At 34.1% G+C, this 15,339-nt stretch overlaps 1 protein-coding gene and 1 long non-coding RNA gene across 2 annotated transcripts in view; one reads left to right on the forward strand and one right to left on the reverse strand.

Moving 5' to 3' along the window:
* LOC117203249 (uncharacterized) overlaps nt 1-15,339 on the forward strand; it is a 58,506-nt gene that overhangs the window by 38,311 nt on the left and 4,856 nt on the right. The window lies entirely within an intron of this gene.
* GEN1 (GEN1 Holliday junction 5' flap endonuclease) overlaps nt 1-15,339 on the reverse strand; it is a 30,144-nt gene that overhangs the window by 5,604 nt on the left and 9,201 nt on the right. The window contains exons 3-11 of the mRNA XM_033437413.2: nt 14,480-14,666; nt 9,424-9,600; nt 8,203-8,313; nt 5,818-5,891; nt 4,390-4,481; nt 2,904-3,054; nt 2,564-2,600; nt 2,393-2,473; nt 1,293-1,423 (exon numbers count right to left, since the gene is read on the reverse strand). Of these exons, the coding sequence (XP_033293304.1) occupies nt 1,293-1,423; nt 2,393-2,473; nt 2,564-2,600; nt 2,904-3,054; nt 4,390-4,481; nt 5,818-5,891; nt 8,203-8,313; nt 9,424-9,600; nt 14,480-14,666 (1,041 nt within the window). The remainder of the gene's footprint in view (nt 1-1,292; nt 1,424-2,392; nt 2,474-2,563; nt 2,601-2,903; nt 3,055-4,389; nt 4,482-5,817; nt 5,892-8,202; nt 8,314-9,423; nt 9,601-14,479; nt 14,667-15,339) is intronic.

Here is a 15,339-nt window from a genome sequence, read left to right on the forward strand (position 1 = left end):
AGTTTTCCTCTTATTATTCAGTGTTCCTCTTTTCCATAATAATGATTTTTGTTTTAAAGTCTTTTTTGCTTCTGTTAATTTTGCTACATCACTTTGGTAAATATTTGCCTGGTTAAATCTTTTAAATCTCTTTATTTTCAAACTTAACATAGTCTTATTTTGCACATGACCTATAAAGCAGACTACTGTTGAATTTTGTTTACTCATCTGATATAATGTCTTTTAATAATGAGCTTAATCTACTTACATTTATTATGATTACTGATACAGTTGGATTCATTCATACATCTTATTTTGTGTTTTTGGTTATTAAGATTTTCTATGCTATTTCCACCTTTCACCTTCCTGTATTCTTCCGGTTTGATAGTTTTACTTTCTTATTTTATGTATTGGTTTTAAAGACAGAGATTGTATTTCTAATGTTTTAGTGGTTTCCCTTAACTGTTTACATGCATACTTTGGGAGTTTTAGTTTATTATCATCATCATATACTGACCATCAAGCATTATTAAGATATTTATATACAAATTTTTTCCATTCCATTTATTAAATTAGCTAAACATGTTTTATCAGTTTGTATGCTGGCCACTGTTAGTTGTTATCCACATCTTCCCCCTGAGTTCATTTTCCTTCTTGCTGAAGTCATCCTTTAACAGTGCTTTTGATGAGGGTCTGTGAATGGAAAACTCTTAGTCTTCATATGTCTGAAAATGCCTTGCCAACCAGTGAATAATTTTAATGATGTCTGGGTTGCCAATTATTTTTAGTCAAAGCTTTGAAATATTACTCCATCATCTTCTGGAATCTACTATTGTCGTGAAAGATGTATGCTAGCAGACTGTCACTCCTTTGTAGCTTATCTTTTTTCTTTAATACTTTCCCCCAAACTTTTTATTTTGAAAAGTTTCAAGAAGAGTACAATAAATAATCATATACCCTTCACTGAGAGCCACCAATTCTCAGTTTCAGTCCCTCCATTCACTTTACATTTCTGTCCCCTTTCTGGTCCACGGAAATAATTATCTAGTTAATCTATATCTTTTTATATTTATTTCTTTTAATAGTCTATTATTACTATATGTTTGAGGCAGAGAAGTGTGTCAGAGCATGAACTTACTATGTTATCTTGACTGTAAGCCCTGAATAAGCTTTTAATATTCCAGTAGACCTTTCCTCCATTTTTATAAAACAAAGAGATATATATCCCACTATTGAAGATACTAAGAAGAATATTTTAGATAAGATATTCCAATGAAAACACAGGGACTTATTCATACAATTCTTTATATTACCGAAGTGGCTGTAGTTGATTAGAGTTCCTTGTACCGAGCTTTCTTTCTATCATGTCATAGTGGGTCAACAGTACCAACAATTTCTCACATGCATAGTGACTGGGCCACTCCATTTTTTCAAGAGCAAATCTCTGTAAATATAATAAAAATAAAACAAGACCTTGTTATCTCTTGGAGACAAACAGCACTCTCAGGGTGATATTATCTTTTCCTTAAGAGATAACATTAGTTAAAGTTGTATCAACGAGAATATTCCCAGAAAGAACAGTGAGCCTCCTAAGGAGGCAATATGGCACAATGATGTAAGCGTGAGGGTTCTGGGTGTGAAGGCCAGAATATTTCCTAGATTTGGGTAAATAACTTAACCTCTTTTAGCCTCAGGTTTTCCCTCTGTAAAATATAATCCGGCACACACATTATAAAGTTAGGGAAGATTACATGTAATGTGGTAAATATAACAGCAAATTTTAAATGTTCAATGAATGTTGGTTGCCATTATTACTACTGTTGTTGGTAGAGCCAAGCAACAAGTAGTTACAATTTATTGAGCCACTCTGTTTCTTTAGCTACTATAGTAGGGGTTAATATAAATAATCTCATTTAATCTGCATAGTGACTTCACAGGATAAGTAATATTATTTCTATTTTGAGGAAAACACATATCCAGGGTCACATGGTAAGTGACGGACTGTCCAAATTTAAATTTAGGTCACTGATTACAAATCCCAATGCACTTGTAAACTATACTGTCTTCCATAACAATATACTGTCTTCCATAATAATATACAATAACAATATAGATCTTTACATTCTCTGGTTATTAGCATCTCTCCCCCAACATATCCCTGAATACAATACATCTGTACATGGTCTTTAAGGTGTCTTGTAAAGAACAGCATAATTGTGATTTGTCTTATGGGCTGCAAAGTATAGTTACTGTGTGGCAAAGGAATGAAGATTAGATATAAATGCTGAAAAACACATGTGTACTCAAGAGCCATCTATTTCAAACTCCTCTCAGTTCAGTCAAAGTGATTACCCCTTCTTATCTTCCTAGTATCCAACTCCACACTGTAAAATAAGAGTTTATTTTCAGATACCTGAAACAATAATAAATCAGGTCTTTGGTACCTGATTGCCATCACCAATTTATCCTTGTTCAAAAGGAATTCTTGAATAACCTAGCAAGAGAACAGAGAATAGCAACTGACATGTCAAACTTTTAAAAAAAGCTTCTGAGATAAACACACGGTTGAATTATTACTCATTACCTCATGGAATGGGAATCCCTGACAACTGCAAGCTTTCCTGAAAATAAGTTATATACATGTTATTAATACAATCAGGCAATTTTAGATAGACTCTAAAATCATCCATTTAATCTCTTCTCATTTAATGGAAAGTGTCCTTGTATAGTATCCTAGTCATCAAGCTTCTCGATGAAACATTATTAAATTACTATCTTCTAAGATAGCCTAATTTTTGAACAAAATCTAGAAAAGGATTTTGTGAAACGTTATTAACCTACATGGGGGAAAGTTATGCGGAAATAATTCAACCACAGGTGTATAAATAGGCCACATCAGGAAACAATGAGCACAAAAAACTTACTTCCTAATACTGTTTTCCACTGCATTTAGTTGTCTCTCGTGTTCTGTTCGGTGCCACTCACAAGGACAACAGTATTCATAATCATGTGGCTCACAATATCGATCAGTTTTACATAATTTGCATCCATTACGTTCATGATCCTTAGGTGAACCTTCATGGAGACACAAAAAGTATGACTTTCACTGCTTTTTAGAGTTACCTTCTATGTACATTTTTTTTTTTTGCCCTTAACCAAATTTTCAAAAACAAACACTGCCTAGCAGAATGCCTAGCATATAGAAGGGTTTCAATACATTTAGGCCCAATAGAGTAATGAACACAATAATAATTCTTACGATAAAGTAGATCTTTAGCTATTACTATCACATGACACTATTTTTTTTCTGTAAATTACCCTTCTGTCTGAAAGTGTTAATTTGTAATATGAAATTATACATTTATAATAATCTCAAATGGAAAACTGTGGTGTATGTGGTAGCTACATACAAGAAAAACGGACATTATTAGTAAAACATTATTTAGTTAATAGAATAATTCATGAAATGGTTTCTTTAATAAGAATATGAAAAGAATAGAGCAGTTAATTACCTCTGCTAGTGGCTAGCTCTCAGTTACTATATAGCTATTTTTAAACTATGCTTGGAACATAAATTCTGATTGTGGCCTGGGTGTGGGGTCCTAGTGCCCAGTAAAAGGAAAGCATGACTACCTTCAACACTTTTGAGAACACAAAGAACCTACATAACTGATATGACCTAAATCGTCATTTATAAGGTACCAAAAAAACTACAGAATGGCATTTTATCTATAAAAACATTGATCTCTTCCATGGTTTCATCTATCATTTTAAAAGGCTAATGAAAACATATTAAGACAAATAGATAAAGCAGAATTTCTTTTAAAAGATGAGCTAACATGATCTCTTAACCTCTCCTGAGAGCAAAAGGCCTTTTTAACCCAGTACATGTCAGGGACATACATGTCAGGGACATCATATTTTTATCAAGACTAATGAACAGGGTCCAAGCTACTTAACAGTGAACATGTATTAGAAATTAGTTTTAAGTCACTATCTTCACACACAATAAAAATGCACTATAGGACAGTTAAGAATTCTTTAAATATATGAATATAAATCACTGATACATAAGCAAATGATTTCACTTCCATTTTTCCCTAAGATTTATCAGTACAATTTTTTTCCTTAAAATGGATTTCTATATTGAAAACATAATTTTAGGATCAAAGTAATCTGATAACATAGTTCGAAACTGCACATATCCTATATTTATCATTTACATCACGTTATTTCATTCAATAAATATTTATCAAGTGCCTACTGTGTGTATGTGACACAACTCCTGACACTGAGGGTTCCCAATCTGGTAAGGAAGGTAGGTATGTAAAAAGTACTATAAGAACAGAGATGAAAACGTAGGTATCAGACAATAATATCCTAGAGATATCATTCCCTATGTCTGCTTACCTGGATGGGAACATACAGAGCAATGAGCCAGTTTGCTAACAACTGCTGGTTGTGAATTAGAGTAACAAAATTTTTCATTCCACTGATTAAACCTTTAAAAGAAAATGGTATTAAAAAAATAAAGAAATAATAAGGTCACCAAAATGCCATGTTCTCAAATATCAGGCTATTCTGTTCCTTTCCACCTGCCTACTTATTTTTCCTTTGGCGGTAAAGTTGCTGTCCCAGTCTGGGGACATAAAAACATAAAAAATTAAAAATAACTAGGGGCAAGTTTAGTCTAAATTAATAAAAATTGGAATGACAGATAATTATAACAAAATGTAATCTCATTATTTTCAAGCGTGAAGGCAAACATTTTATAAAATGTTGCCAAAAGTACATATTTGCTGAAACTGTCTCAATAAGAATGATTTGTAGTTAGCCAGGTGCCACATTTGCTTGCTTTTCCTTTTTTATTTTATTCTTCACAATTCCCAAATGATTCCTTAACTCACCCCCAAGCCAAAGTATACCTTTGCTTTTTTGCTTTGCAAAAGAGTCATCACTGATGTTAATAAGGAGTTTATTAAAGTCTTAGATCTATCAGTAGCTTTACAGCTGAAAGAGAAGCACTAAAAGAAAGAGCATGGCTATTTGAAATCTTTCTCATGGTCACCCCTTCTTCATTTCTACCACTTAATGTTTCCTTTCATGTACTCACTATCTCATAACTACTGGAGGCAAGGACTATTTTAAGTCTCCCAGAGTCCTAGTTCCTTTCCTTTTTATTCATTCTATACTTTATCATCATAAATATTAATTTTTATAAAACTTTGCCCTCATCAAGTAAATATAACTGACATGCTTTCAAAACTAAATAGCACAGTTTGTAAACTTTAATATACTCTGTATCCTGTCTTGAATCCTCAGATTGTACAGTTAATTCATTAGAATTAACGTATTACTAAATTTGTGGCTATAGAACAAAGGGCAGTCAAGAAAAATTTTTGATCAAGTGTTATTAAATATTTGCAACATGTCAGACATTTCATTTATAGAAAAATATAGTATCAAAGTATTTATATAAAAAGTAATTTAAAATATAAAATTAATTTAATGTTAGTTTATCTTTATTTGTTGATGAAATGGTCTAAAATAACCTGTGGCAAATGCCCATGGTTATAAATAAACGCATTTGATATCTTACTACTTGTGTTTGTAATGAGCTAATAATATTGAAAAAAACAAAATATGGCTTAGGACATATACTTTTCAGCTTTCTTTGGAAAACTTCTGAATAAATAAAATAACTGATTTTAAATAAAAATACAGATGATCTCAAAAATACAAAACCTTTTTTTGGAAAGCACAATACTTTTTGTATTCACTATTAAGTTCAACAAGAATAAAAGACTAATGTCACAAGAAAAAGTAATGTTTAGTTACCTCTGAAGTAAACTTTGTCCTTTCAAAATCTTTATAAGTTTTAATGCTTGCTCTTTTCCAACTCCAGGGACTCCCTTTCAGAAAGTGGGAAAAGAAGTTCAAACGTTAATCACTAGGGAATAGATAAATGAAGGGTGAGATGTCCATTCAATGTAAGATTGTGTAGCTCAAAGAATGAGGTAACTGTGTGCAAGACACATTGTTACGTGTAAAATGAAAATTGCAGAATAGCATACAGTATGATTTAGGTTTGTAAGTTAAATAACAATTATATTGTTAACTTATGCAAACAAAAAAACCACTGACTGTTTATTTTAGGAGAGGGAGGAACAGAATTTTAGAGGGCTTTCATTTTCTATGTTAATTATTCTGATAGTATTTTAATTTGACCTAACTTTCTGTTATATTTGTAATCAGGAAAAGGCATGTTCATTTGATTATATGAACATATAATATTTAAAGATCCAAACAACCAAAGAGAACAAAGGAGAATTCCAAGTTAACTCTTGAAATTAATAACTTAAGAAAATTAAAATAAGCATTAAGTTTCCTACACAAAAAATATATAAATAAATGTATATTCACATGACAATTTCTGGTTTACACTGAGTCTTCCAGTTCCTATAACAGTTTATTAATATGTCTTTGTAAGCAAGGCTGTTCTTTAGCCGATATGCATCAGGAGAGACATACCAGTGTTAAAATACTTCTAAACTTGTTAGTAAATAGCCAATGCCCATGTACCCTGAGCGCCTGCCAGCAAAGGGGTCTCCCCCTTAAAATGAATTCCCTTTCCAACCCACCTACACTCAGGATTCAGCTAAAAGGGTAACACATAGCACAACAGAGGGTATCCAGAAGCATTTTCCATCTCTACAGCCTATGTCTTTAGTAAAACAGTTGCTGGATATTTTGTATGTCACCCTTCATGTATTAGCATTTAGTTATATATTAAATTTTTTTAAGCAAATCATGATAGTAGAGTCTTAAAGATCAATAAGTACAATGATATAAATAGATAGCAGTTTTGGCTGCAAAGAAACAAAAAATCAAAATAGGTAAGGCTAGTGTGTAATACCACTGCAGCTAAAATTGGTTTCTGTGAGTTCAAGTTTGCAAAGTTTTTCTTATATTCAACACTGAGCTGTTTTTAGACTTTAATTATGATACAATTACATATGGGAAACAAATCTATTTCAGAATGAGAACTATAATAATTATTTTCTATGTTGTTTAACAGTTCTTTTCCTCCTGTTTTCTTTTTTTACTAGTTAAAAAAAATTGTTGATTTCTCTATTTGGTCACTGGTGACACAGATTAGAAATTAGAGTTAATAATTTTACTATCCTACTATTTTTTCCTCTCCCAAGCTCTAGTAAAAAAAAATTATATGTCATCCTTCTTTAGACTTCTCTTGGGGATAGAGTCTATAGTATAATGAGGGGTTTAGTAAGGATACAAAGATGATCAGCAGGGACATAATAACAGGACTATATAAAAATAGTAGGAGCTACAATACAAGTCATTTTATATATTTAAACATCATATTTATGAATGTGGTTATCACGGTAATTTTAATTCATCCCTCACCTATTATACCTGTTACAGAGAACTATACTGTGTATCTCTTTTTTTTTTGTTCTTGTTTTTTTTTGTTTTTTTTTTCGGTACGCGGGCCTCTCACTGTTGTGGCCTCTCCAGCTGTGGAGCACAGGCTCTGGACGCACAGGCTCAGCGGCCATGGCTCACGGGCCCAGCCGCTCCCCGGCATGTGGGATCTTCCTGGACCGGGGCACGAACCCGTGTCCCCTGCATCGGCAGGCGGACTCTCAACCACTGCGCCACCAGGGAAGCCCTATGTTGTGTATCTTAAGATATAAAATAAAAGGTTTTCATGAGCAAAACTCAATGCAATGCTAAGAGGCATGGAAGGATGAATGGCTTAACCCAACAATCATGTTGCGTAGCAACAGTAACAATAACACTGAGCATGTGCACAAATAGCTAAAATGGAGATGTAAAACTCAGACAACAGTGATAGAAACTAATATTGGCACAAGACAAGGAAAGAGTAATTCCTACATTTCTCTAAAAGGATAGTCAAACGTCAATGTGTATCTCTTAGAGGAATGGTTTACTGAGATTTAAGCTGTGGTACTAGTTATGATTCTATTCTCATTTATAACATTCAGTATCATGATGAGCAAGCTGTTTAATGCCACTTGAAATGCTGATTATTTTAGTTACTGAATAGTTTATTACACCTATATTCTAAATTAGGTTCTTAATTATATAAAATGATATTGTATTCATATTTATGCAGCATGTAAGGTATCAAAAAAACCCCATTATGAATAGTAAATAAATATGGCAATTTCAGTATACCTTTGGAAGATAATCACAGCCAAGTAGTATTGCTAGCCCAACCAGAGCATTTCTATCCAAACCTAGTTTACTCTTGATGTATGACATTGTATAACAGTCAACATGTGGGTCCTAGAAGAAAGAACAGATTCAGTTTCATCTTCAAAAAACTAAACAAAAACAACATTATAAAAAATAATTTGTCAAAGCTGTCTCTAAATGTTTATTCCTAAAAGTTTAAAATTATCCTGATCACCAGAATCTTCATAAAATCTAACACTTCAATATCTGGAAATAAAGTCATAGTTTCAAAAATGGCTTTAAAAAATTAACTATAGTAGTCATTTTTTCCTCTTTATTGTTTTCTGGTGTCTACAAAAGTAGATTTTCATCTTGTACAATTAAGCACTGTAAAATGTATATTATAGAAATTGTATATTATTGTAATTACATCATCAGAAGTTAACTATCATTAACAGCATCAGGCATATCCTTCTAAGAGACATGTTCTTTGACACATACATACAAATATTTATTACTCTATTTTTAAGTAAAAATAGGATTATATAAAAATACTATTTTGCAATATTTCTTGCCCACTAATATAACTGGATATCTTTAATATCAATAATACATACCTTTTTAATGATTGCTTACATTAGATGGACTCTAAGGCAGTGTTTCTCAATGGAAATACTGGGAGCATTTTCAGAAAGATACCAGAATTTTTTTGGCAAGAGGTTTAGTCTCCCTGGCTCTAATCCACCAAAGGTCCATAGTCTCCCTCGCCCAACCTTGAATAATTACAACCAAAATGTCCCATGTATTACCTCCCTCCATGAGAACTGTGGCTGTATTTAGCCATTCTCTATCAATGGGCATTTGGGTGTTTGCCAAATTTTTGTAATTAGTGACAATGCTGCAGTTAACATCCTTGTATATCTCTCCTTGCATATTTGGAGGTGTTTTTGAGGCTTACTAAAAGTGCAAATTCTGGGTCAAGGCAATACATAGTGTATGCAATTTGATAATATATAGTTGAAACTGATTTAGAATTAAACCTTGTGAAACAAGTCAAGCCCTTAGGAGAGAAATCCACATTTCAAAGAGAATGAACTATGTGGCACTGATATTTTTAGTAACAGTAAACATATTACTTAGCGATTGCTAAGTGCCAAGAATTAATCCCTTTAAAAAAAGTAGTGTGTAAAACAAATGCTGAAAAAGAGAAAGAAAAAATACCTTGGTATTCATGGTGAAATTTCTATAAACAGTTTGGGCCCCATAAAGGAAAGCATCGCCGTCGTTGGTGAGGCAGCCATCTACGTAACCACTGGCATTGAGGTAAGCACACATGGCTTCAGCTTCTCCAGCAGCCTGGACCCAGGGAATTCCTAAGCATTCCAGCATGTCAAGACACTGAAAAGACAAAGTAGGTGCAACAAATATAAGAACATTTGTATTGCTGCTTTTTTCAGTGTTTGACTTACTTCTATATCACAAATATTAATAGTAGCTATTTAGGTGTTTTAAAACTTATTACATTTAAGAAACAACTGGAAACTTGAGCACTGAATACTTAATGGCAAAGTATTAGTATTCAACTTTTAGATGCAATAATAAAAATTATATTGTGGTTATGTTTTTATTTTTTAAGAGCCCCTATCTTTTAGAGAAAGGTACTGAAATACTAAAACAATATTATGTCTGGGATTTGCTTCAGAATAATGGAGGACCTCCTAGAGAAATGGAAATAAAAACAAAATTAAACAAATGGGACCTAATGAAACTTAAAAGCTTTTGCACAGCAAAGGAAACCAAAAACAAGACGAAAAGACAACCCTCAGAAAGGGAGAAAATATTTGCAAACGAAGCAGCTGACAAAGGATTCATCTCCAAAATTTGCAAGCAGCTCATGCAGCTCATGAAAAAAACAAATAATCCAATCCAAAAATGGGCAGAAGACCTAAATAGACATTTCTCCAAAGAAGATATACAGATTGCCAACAAACACATGAAAGGATGCTTAACATCACTAATCATTAGAGAAATGCAAATCAAAACTATAATGAGGAGCTTCCCTGGTGGCGCAGTGGTTGAGAGTCTGCCTGCCGACGCAGGGGACACGGGTTCGTGCCCCGGTCTGGGAAGATCCCACATGCCGCGGAGCGGCTGGGCCCGTGAGCCATGGCCGCTGAGCCTCCGCGTCCGGAGCCTGTGCTCCGCAATGGGAGAGGCCACAGCAGTGAGAGGCCCGCGTACCGCAAACAAACAAACAAACAAACAAAAACTATAATGAGGTATCATCTCACACCAGTCAGAATGGCCATCATCAAAAAATCTACAAACAATAAATGCTGGAGAGGGTGTGGTGAAAAGGGAACCCTCTTGCACTGTTGGTGGGAATGTAAATTGACACAGCCAATATGGAGAACAGTATGGAGGTTCCTTAAAGAATAGAACTACCATACAACCCAGCAATCCCACTACTGGGCATATACCCTGAGAAAACCATAATTCAAAAAGAGTCATGTACCACAATGTTCATTGCAGCTCTATTTACATTAGCCAGGACATGGAAGCAACCTAAGTGTCCAATGATAGATGAATGTATCAAGAAGATGTGGCACATATATACAATGGAATATTACTCAGCCATAAAAAGAAACGAAATTGAGTTATTTGTAGTAAAGTGGATGGACCTAGAGACTGTCATACAGAGTGAAGTAAGTCAGAAAGAGAAAAACAAACACTGCATGCTAACATATATATATGGAATCTAAAAAAAAGAAACGGTTCTGAAGAACCTAGGGGCAGGACAGAAATAAAGACGCAGACGTAGAGGATGGACTTCAGGACACGGGGAGGGGGAAGGGCAAGCTGGGACCAAGTGAGACAGTGGCATGGACATATATACACTACCAAATGTAAAATAGATAGCTAGTGGGAAGCAGCCGCATAGCACAGGGAGATCAGCTCGGTGGTTTGTGACCACCTATAGGGGTGGGATAGGGAGGGTGGGAGGGAGACGCAAGAGGGAGGAGATATGGGGATACATGTATATGTAGAGCTGATTCACTTTGTTATAAAGCAGAAAATAACACACCATTGTAAAGCAATTATACTCCAATACAGATGTTAAAAAAAAAAATGTGGGAGTAGAGGAGTGGGTGGGAGTATAGATGAAACAAAATTGGTCAAGAGTTGATAATTGTTAAAGATTGATGATGGGCTACTTTTGTATTCGTTTAAAATTTTCTGTATGGAAAAGCTAAAAATTTTAATGTCAATTAAAAAGTAATCTATATTCGATTAAAAAATTAATTTAAAAAGTACTTTTAAAAGTAATGAATATGCAAGTTTCATTGTTTTGTTCAATGCTATTATCTCAAGAGTCTGGAAATATCTTGACATAATAATAATTAATCACATTAACATTTACATCTGTAAAACTACAGCAATCCTTCTCACATGATGGTCCTCCCAATATGAGCTCTTCCAAAGAAGACGCTATTACACAATTTTGGCTTGAGGCCTTAAAGTTCACTTCTTATCACCTCCCCTATACGATGAAACTCTCACATTACGGGGAGCCACACAGGGGCCCGTTGTTGGAGTGCTCCTAGTAAGTCAAATGTCTGTACAGGATGTTTATATCAATTTGCGGTTTTCTTGGGGTTATGAATTTAACCCAGCTGAGTAGCTTATAGTTTAGCTTTACAGCCTAGTGCATTCTTTCTTGTCATATGTGATACTCTCATTCTATCACTGAGGAATACTGGATATGGTGAGGAAAAGAGGCTATTTACCTAGTTTCTAGAGACAGAAAAAAGATCATCTCTTTTGCTTTAACTGACTAATTGTTTGCATGCTATATGATGTAATAAAAACCTCTGCCAGATGTTGCCCAAGGCGGACAAGGTTCAGAAGGACAAAGTACTATGTCAAAAAAAAAAGGTGCTTTTCAGAACTCTGGCTGGGTGACTTTAGAGAGACAGTTTTGTTATAGGTGCTGCTTTACTGCAACACCATAGTTGTTGCTAATTTACCCATACATAAAAAGTATCCTTTCATAAAAAACAACAAGAGTTTAAAAGTAATTTCAGATTCTGTTCCAACTCTTTTCAAAAACCAGCACAGAATTTGTGATGAGGTTGGTTGCAATTTTCTCTACCCTAAGTCTCTATCACATGGGGTGGAGGTTGTGTTGGAGGACTAATGTGTGCTTTTCAGGCTTGTAACTAAAAATGGCAGTAGATTAGGAGAATGTAAGGCTTAGTGACTGAGTGTACAAAAATATGATAATGATTAATGGGCAGGCAACACTGAACCAATACAAAATGCCTAAGAACACCACAATTAGAGAAATAAAGAAATAGGCATAGAGCAATTTTCTCAAAAGAACATAAACATCTTTTTGCGTTATACTGGGTATTTAATGCTTTAAGTATGTAAACCATAGATATTTCCAGGAACTGATTACACAAGAAATAATTAGAATTCAGTACAGATATTTTCTTCAATTACTGATAGTCATTAAGGTAGAATAGTCACTAACTGAAAATTATTATTTTTAATCACATAAAAATAGAAAAGAGAATTTCTGGAGAAAAATGCTTTTTAATTTATGCAATACCTTTTAAAAGAAATTAAAATTTTAAACAACATTAAAAAGAAAAACAGGGATAGGAACTCAAAGCAATATGATAAAAGGTTTACTTCCTTAGTATATAAAGAATATGAACAAAAGAAAAAGTAAAACCTCAAAAGGCAAGTGGGGAAAGGATATGATGGTCATTACCCAGAGAGAGACTAAAACTAAGTTAAATGTTTAACCTCACCATTAAAAGAACAATACATATTAAATATGTATTATATGTATTTATACGTATTATATAAACAAAGAAATGTCTTCGATTTTCCATACTAAATAGTACAAAGATAAACCTCCTAATATCCAATAATCTTGTGGGTGCAATGAAATTGCCTATTTCATATCTGTACTGGTAGAAAGTAATTGGCAAGAGTTATAAAATCACTCCAAAACTTTGGTCTATCAATCCCACTTTGGGTAATTTTATCTTAAAATCACAAGAAAAAGCTATGCTTCCAAAAAAATGTTCATCATAATTTCCTGTATAATAGAGAAGAACTAAAAAGCAAACAGTATACAATACAATATACAATCATGGGGAATGATTTCATACCTTCATACATGTTGTACCATCATTAAGGTAATGATTTTGAATAGAATATGGCAACAGGGAAACATGGGTATGTTAAGTGAAAACTCCAGATAAAAATTATTTGTGCGTGATTACTGCAATTTTTAAAAACATATACCCTTAAAAAAGAGACAGGGGACTTCCCTGGTGGCGCAGTGGTTAAGAATCCTCCTGCCAATGCAGGGGACACGGGTTTGAGCCCTGGTCGGGAAAGATCTCACATGCCACAGAGCAACTAAGCCCGTGCACCACAACTAATGAGCCTGTGCTCTAGAGCCCGCGAGCCACAACTACTGAAGCCCGTGTGCCTAGAACTCGTGCTCCACAACAAGAGAAGCCACTGCAATGAGAAGCCCACACACTGCAAGGAAGAGTAATCCCAGCTCGCAGCAACTAGAGAAAGCCCCCGCGCAGCAACGAATACCCAACGCAGCTAAAAATAAAGAAATAAATTTATAAAAAAATAGAGAGACAAGATAATAATAGCTTCCTATTGTTTTACTTACTTTATCATATTATAGATTTCTCTTCTTTTTAAATTTTTATAAAAATATATATTTTATAATGTATAAATATATTAAAATATAACTGAGTACTTTTTAAAATTACAAAGCCCTAAAGGAAGCCAAATACGTATTCTGTCTATGAACTCTCATTAATCCTGAGTGAGTAAAGTATGAATTAATGAGACCTCTATCCTGGGAATTCTTTAAGTGCTGAAGATGTCATAAAATGTTACATATTAAGTCCTGACTATGTACCGGTTGTTTTAGATATATTTTCTCTAATTTTTACCATACCCCTGTAAAGTATTACTATCCTATTTTACAGAGTACGAAACGAGGCAGACAGGTTAAAAATCTTGCCCACTGTCTCAGAGTTTCTAATGGCTAGTCAGAATCTGAACGCAGGTGAGTTTCACTCCAAAACTTAAACTCTCTTCTCTATTCACACTGTCCTTCTAGTCACAGTAAAGTTAATAAGTATTAAGGATACTGAACGAAAAACTTTATCAGAGTAAAGTATACTCTATAATTCAAATCAGAATTATTAGATCATATCTGAATGCTCACCTCCTTTAAGACTGAGTTAAAATGTGATCTCCCTGTTTTCTGAGACCATGTTTTTGTCGAAGGTCCATACCGAATCTGATTCCTCTTACTTATGACATCAGCTTTCAGCTTTGGGGGTTCCCCTTCCATAACGAACACCAGTTTTACATCCATTAGCGTTAAATATGAGATACGAAAAAATAGGTTCCTGAAATATAGACGTTAATAATACATTAATCATCATATATTGATAGCAGAAGTCAACATAGCAGTATGACATAATGGCAAGAACATTAATATAAAAAATGTTATATGCAATAACATTTTATTTGTTAAGATTTTATTTTAAGTAGACTGGACTGAGAGACCACTGTGTGTCTTTTAGCAAAGAAGATTTATGATTATTCTAATTGCTATGTGGAAGCTGGTTTGGAGGAGGAGGCCAAGAGAGGAGGGAGGGAAACTAGCGAAGATTTCATCTCAGCAGGGCAGATAAGAGATATTGGCATCCACTGAGGCAGTGCTTCTGGACATCGAGAGAAGTCTGTGAACGCAGGGTATATTCTGGAAGTAGAACTGGCAAGACTTCTGATGGACTGGATGTGTGGAGGACAAAACAGGGGGAGAATGGCTCCCAAATTTCTGGCTTTTAGTCATCGAAGCATCCTTGCGGATATGTTAAATAGGCAGCCAAGTATTACGAGTCTGAAGCTCAAAGGGTACGATGTACAAATTGTGTTATCAATTTGGAGATGGCAGATCGAGACACGTTGATACATTTTAAAATCTCAAAATGTAAAACAGCAACAACAAAAGAAATGAAGTGGAAACAAAACCAAGACACCCACTGCTTACGCAATCATCTATTTATATTCTGAGCA

Source organism: Orcinus orca, chromosome 13, assembly GCF_937001465.1.
Source record: "Orcinus orca chromosome 13, mOrcOrc1.1, whole genome shotgun sequence".
NCBI classification, from domain to species: Eukaryota; Metazoa; Chordata; class Mammalia; order Artiodactyla; family Delphinidae; genus Orcinus; species Orcinus orca.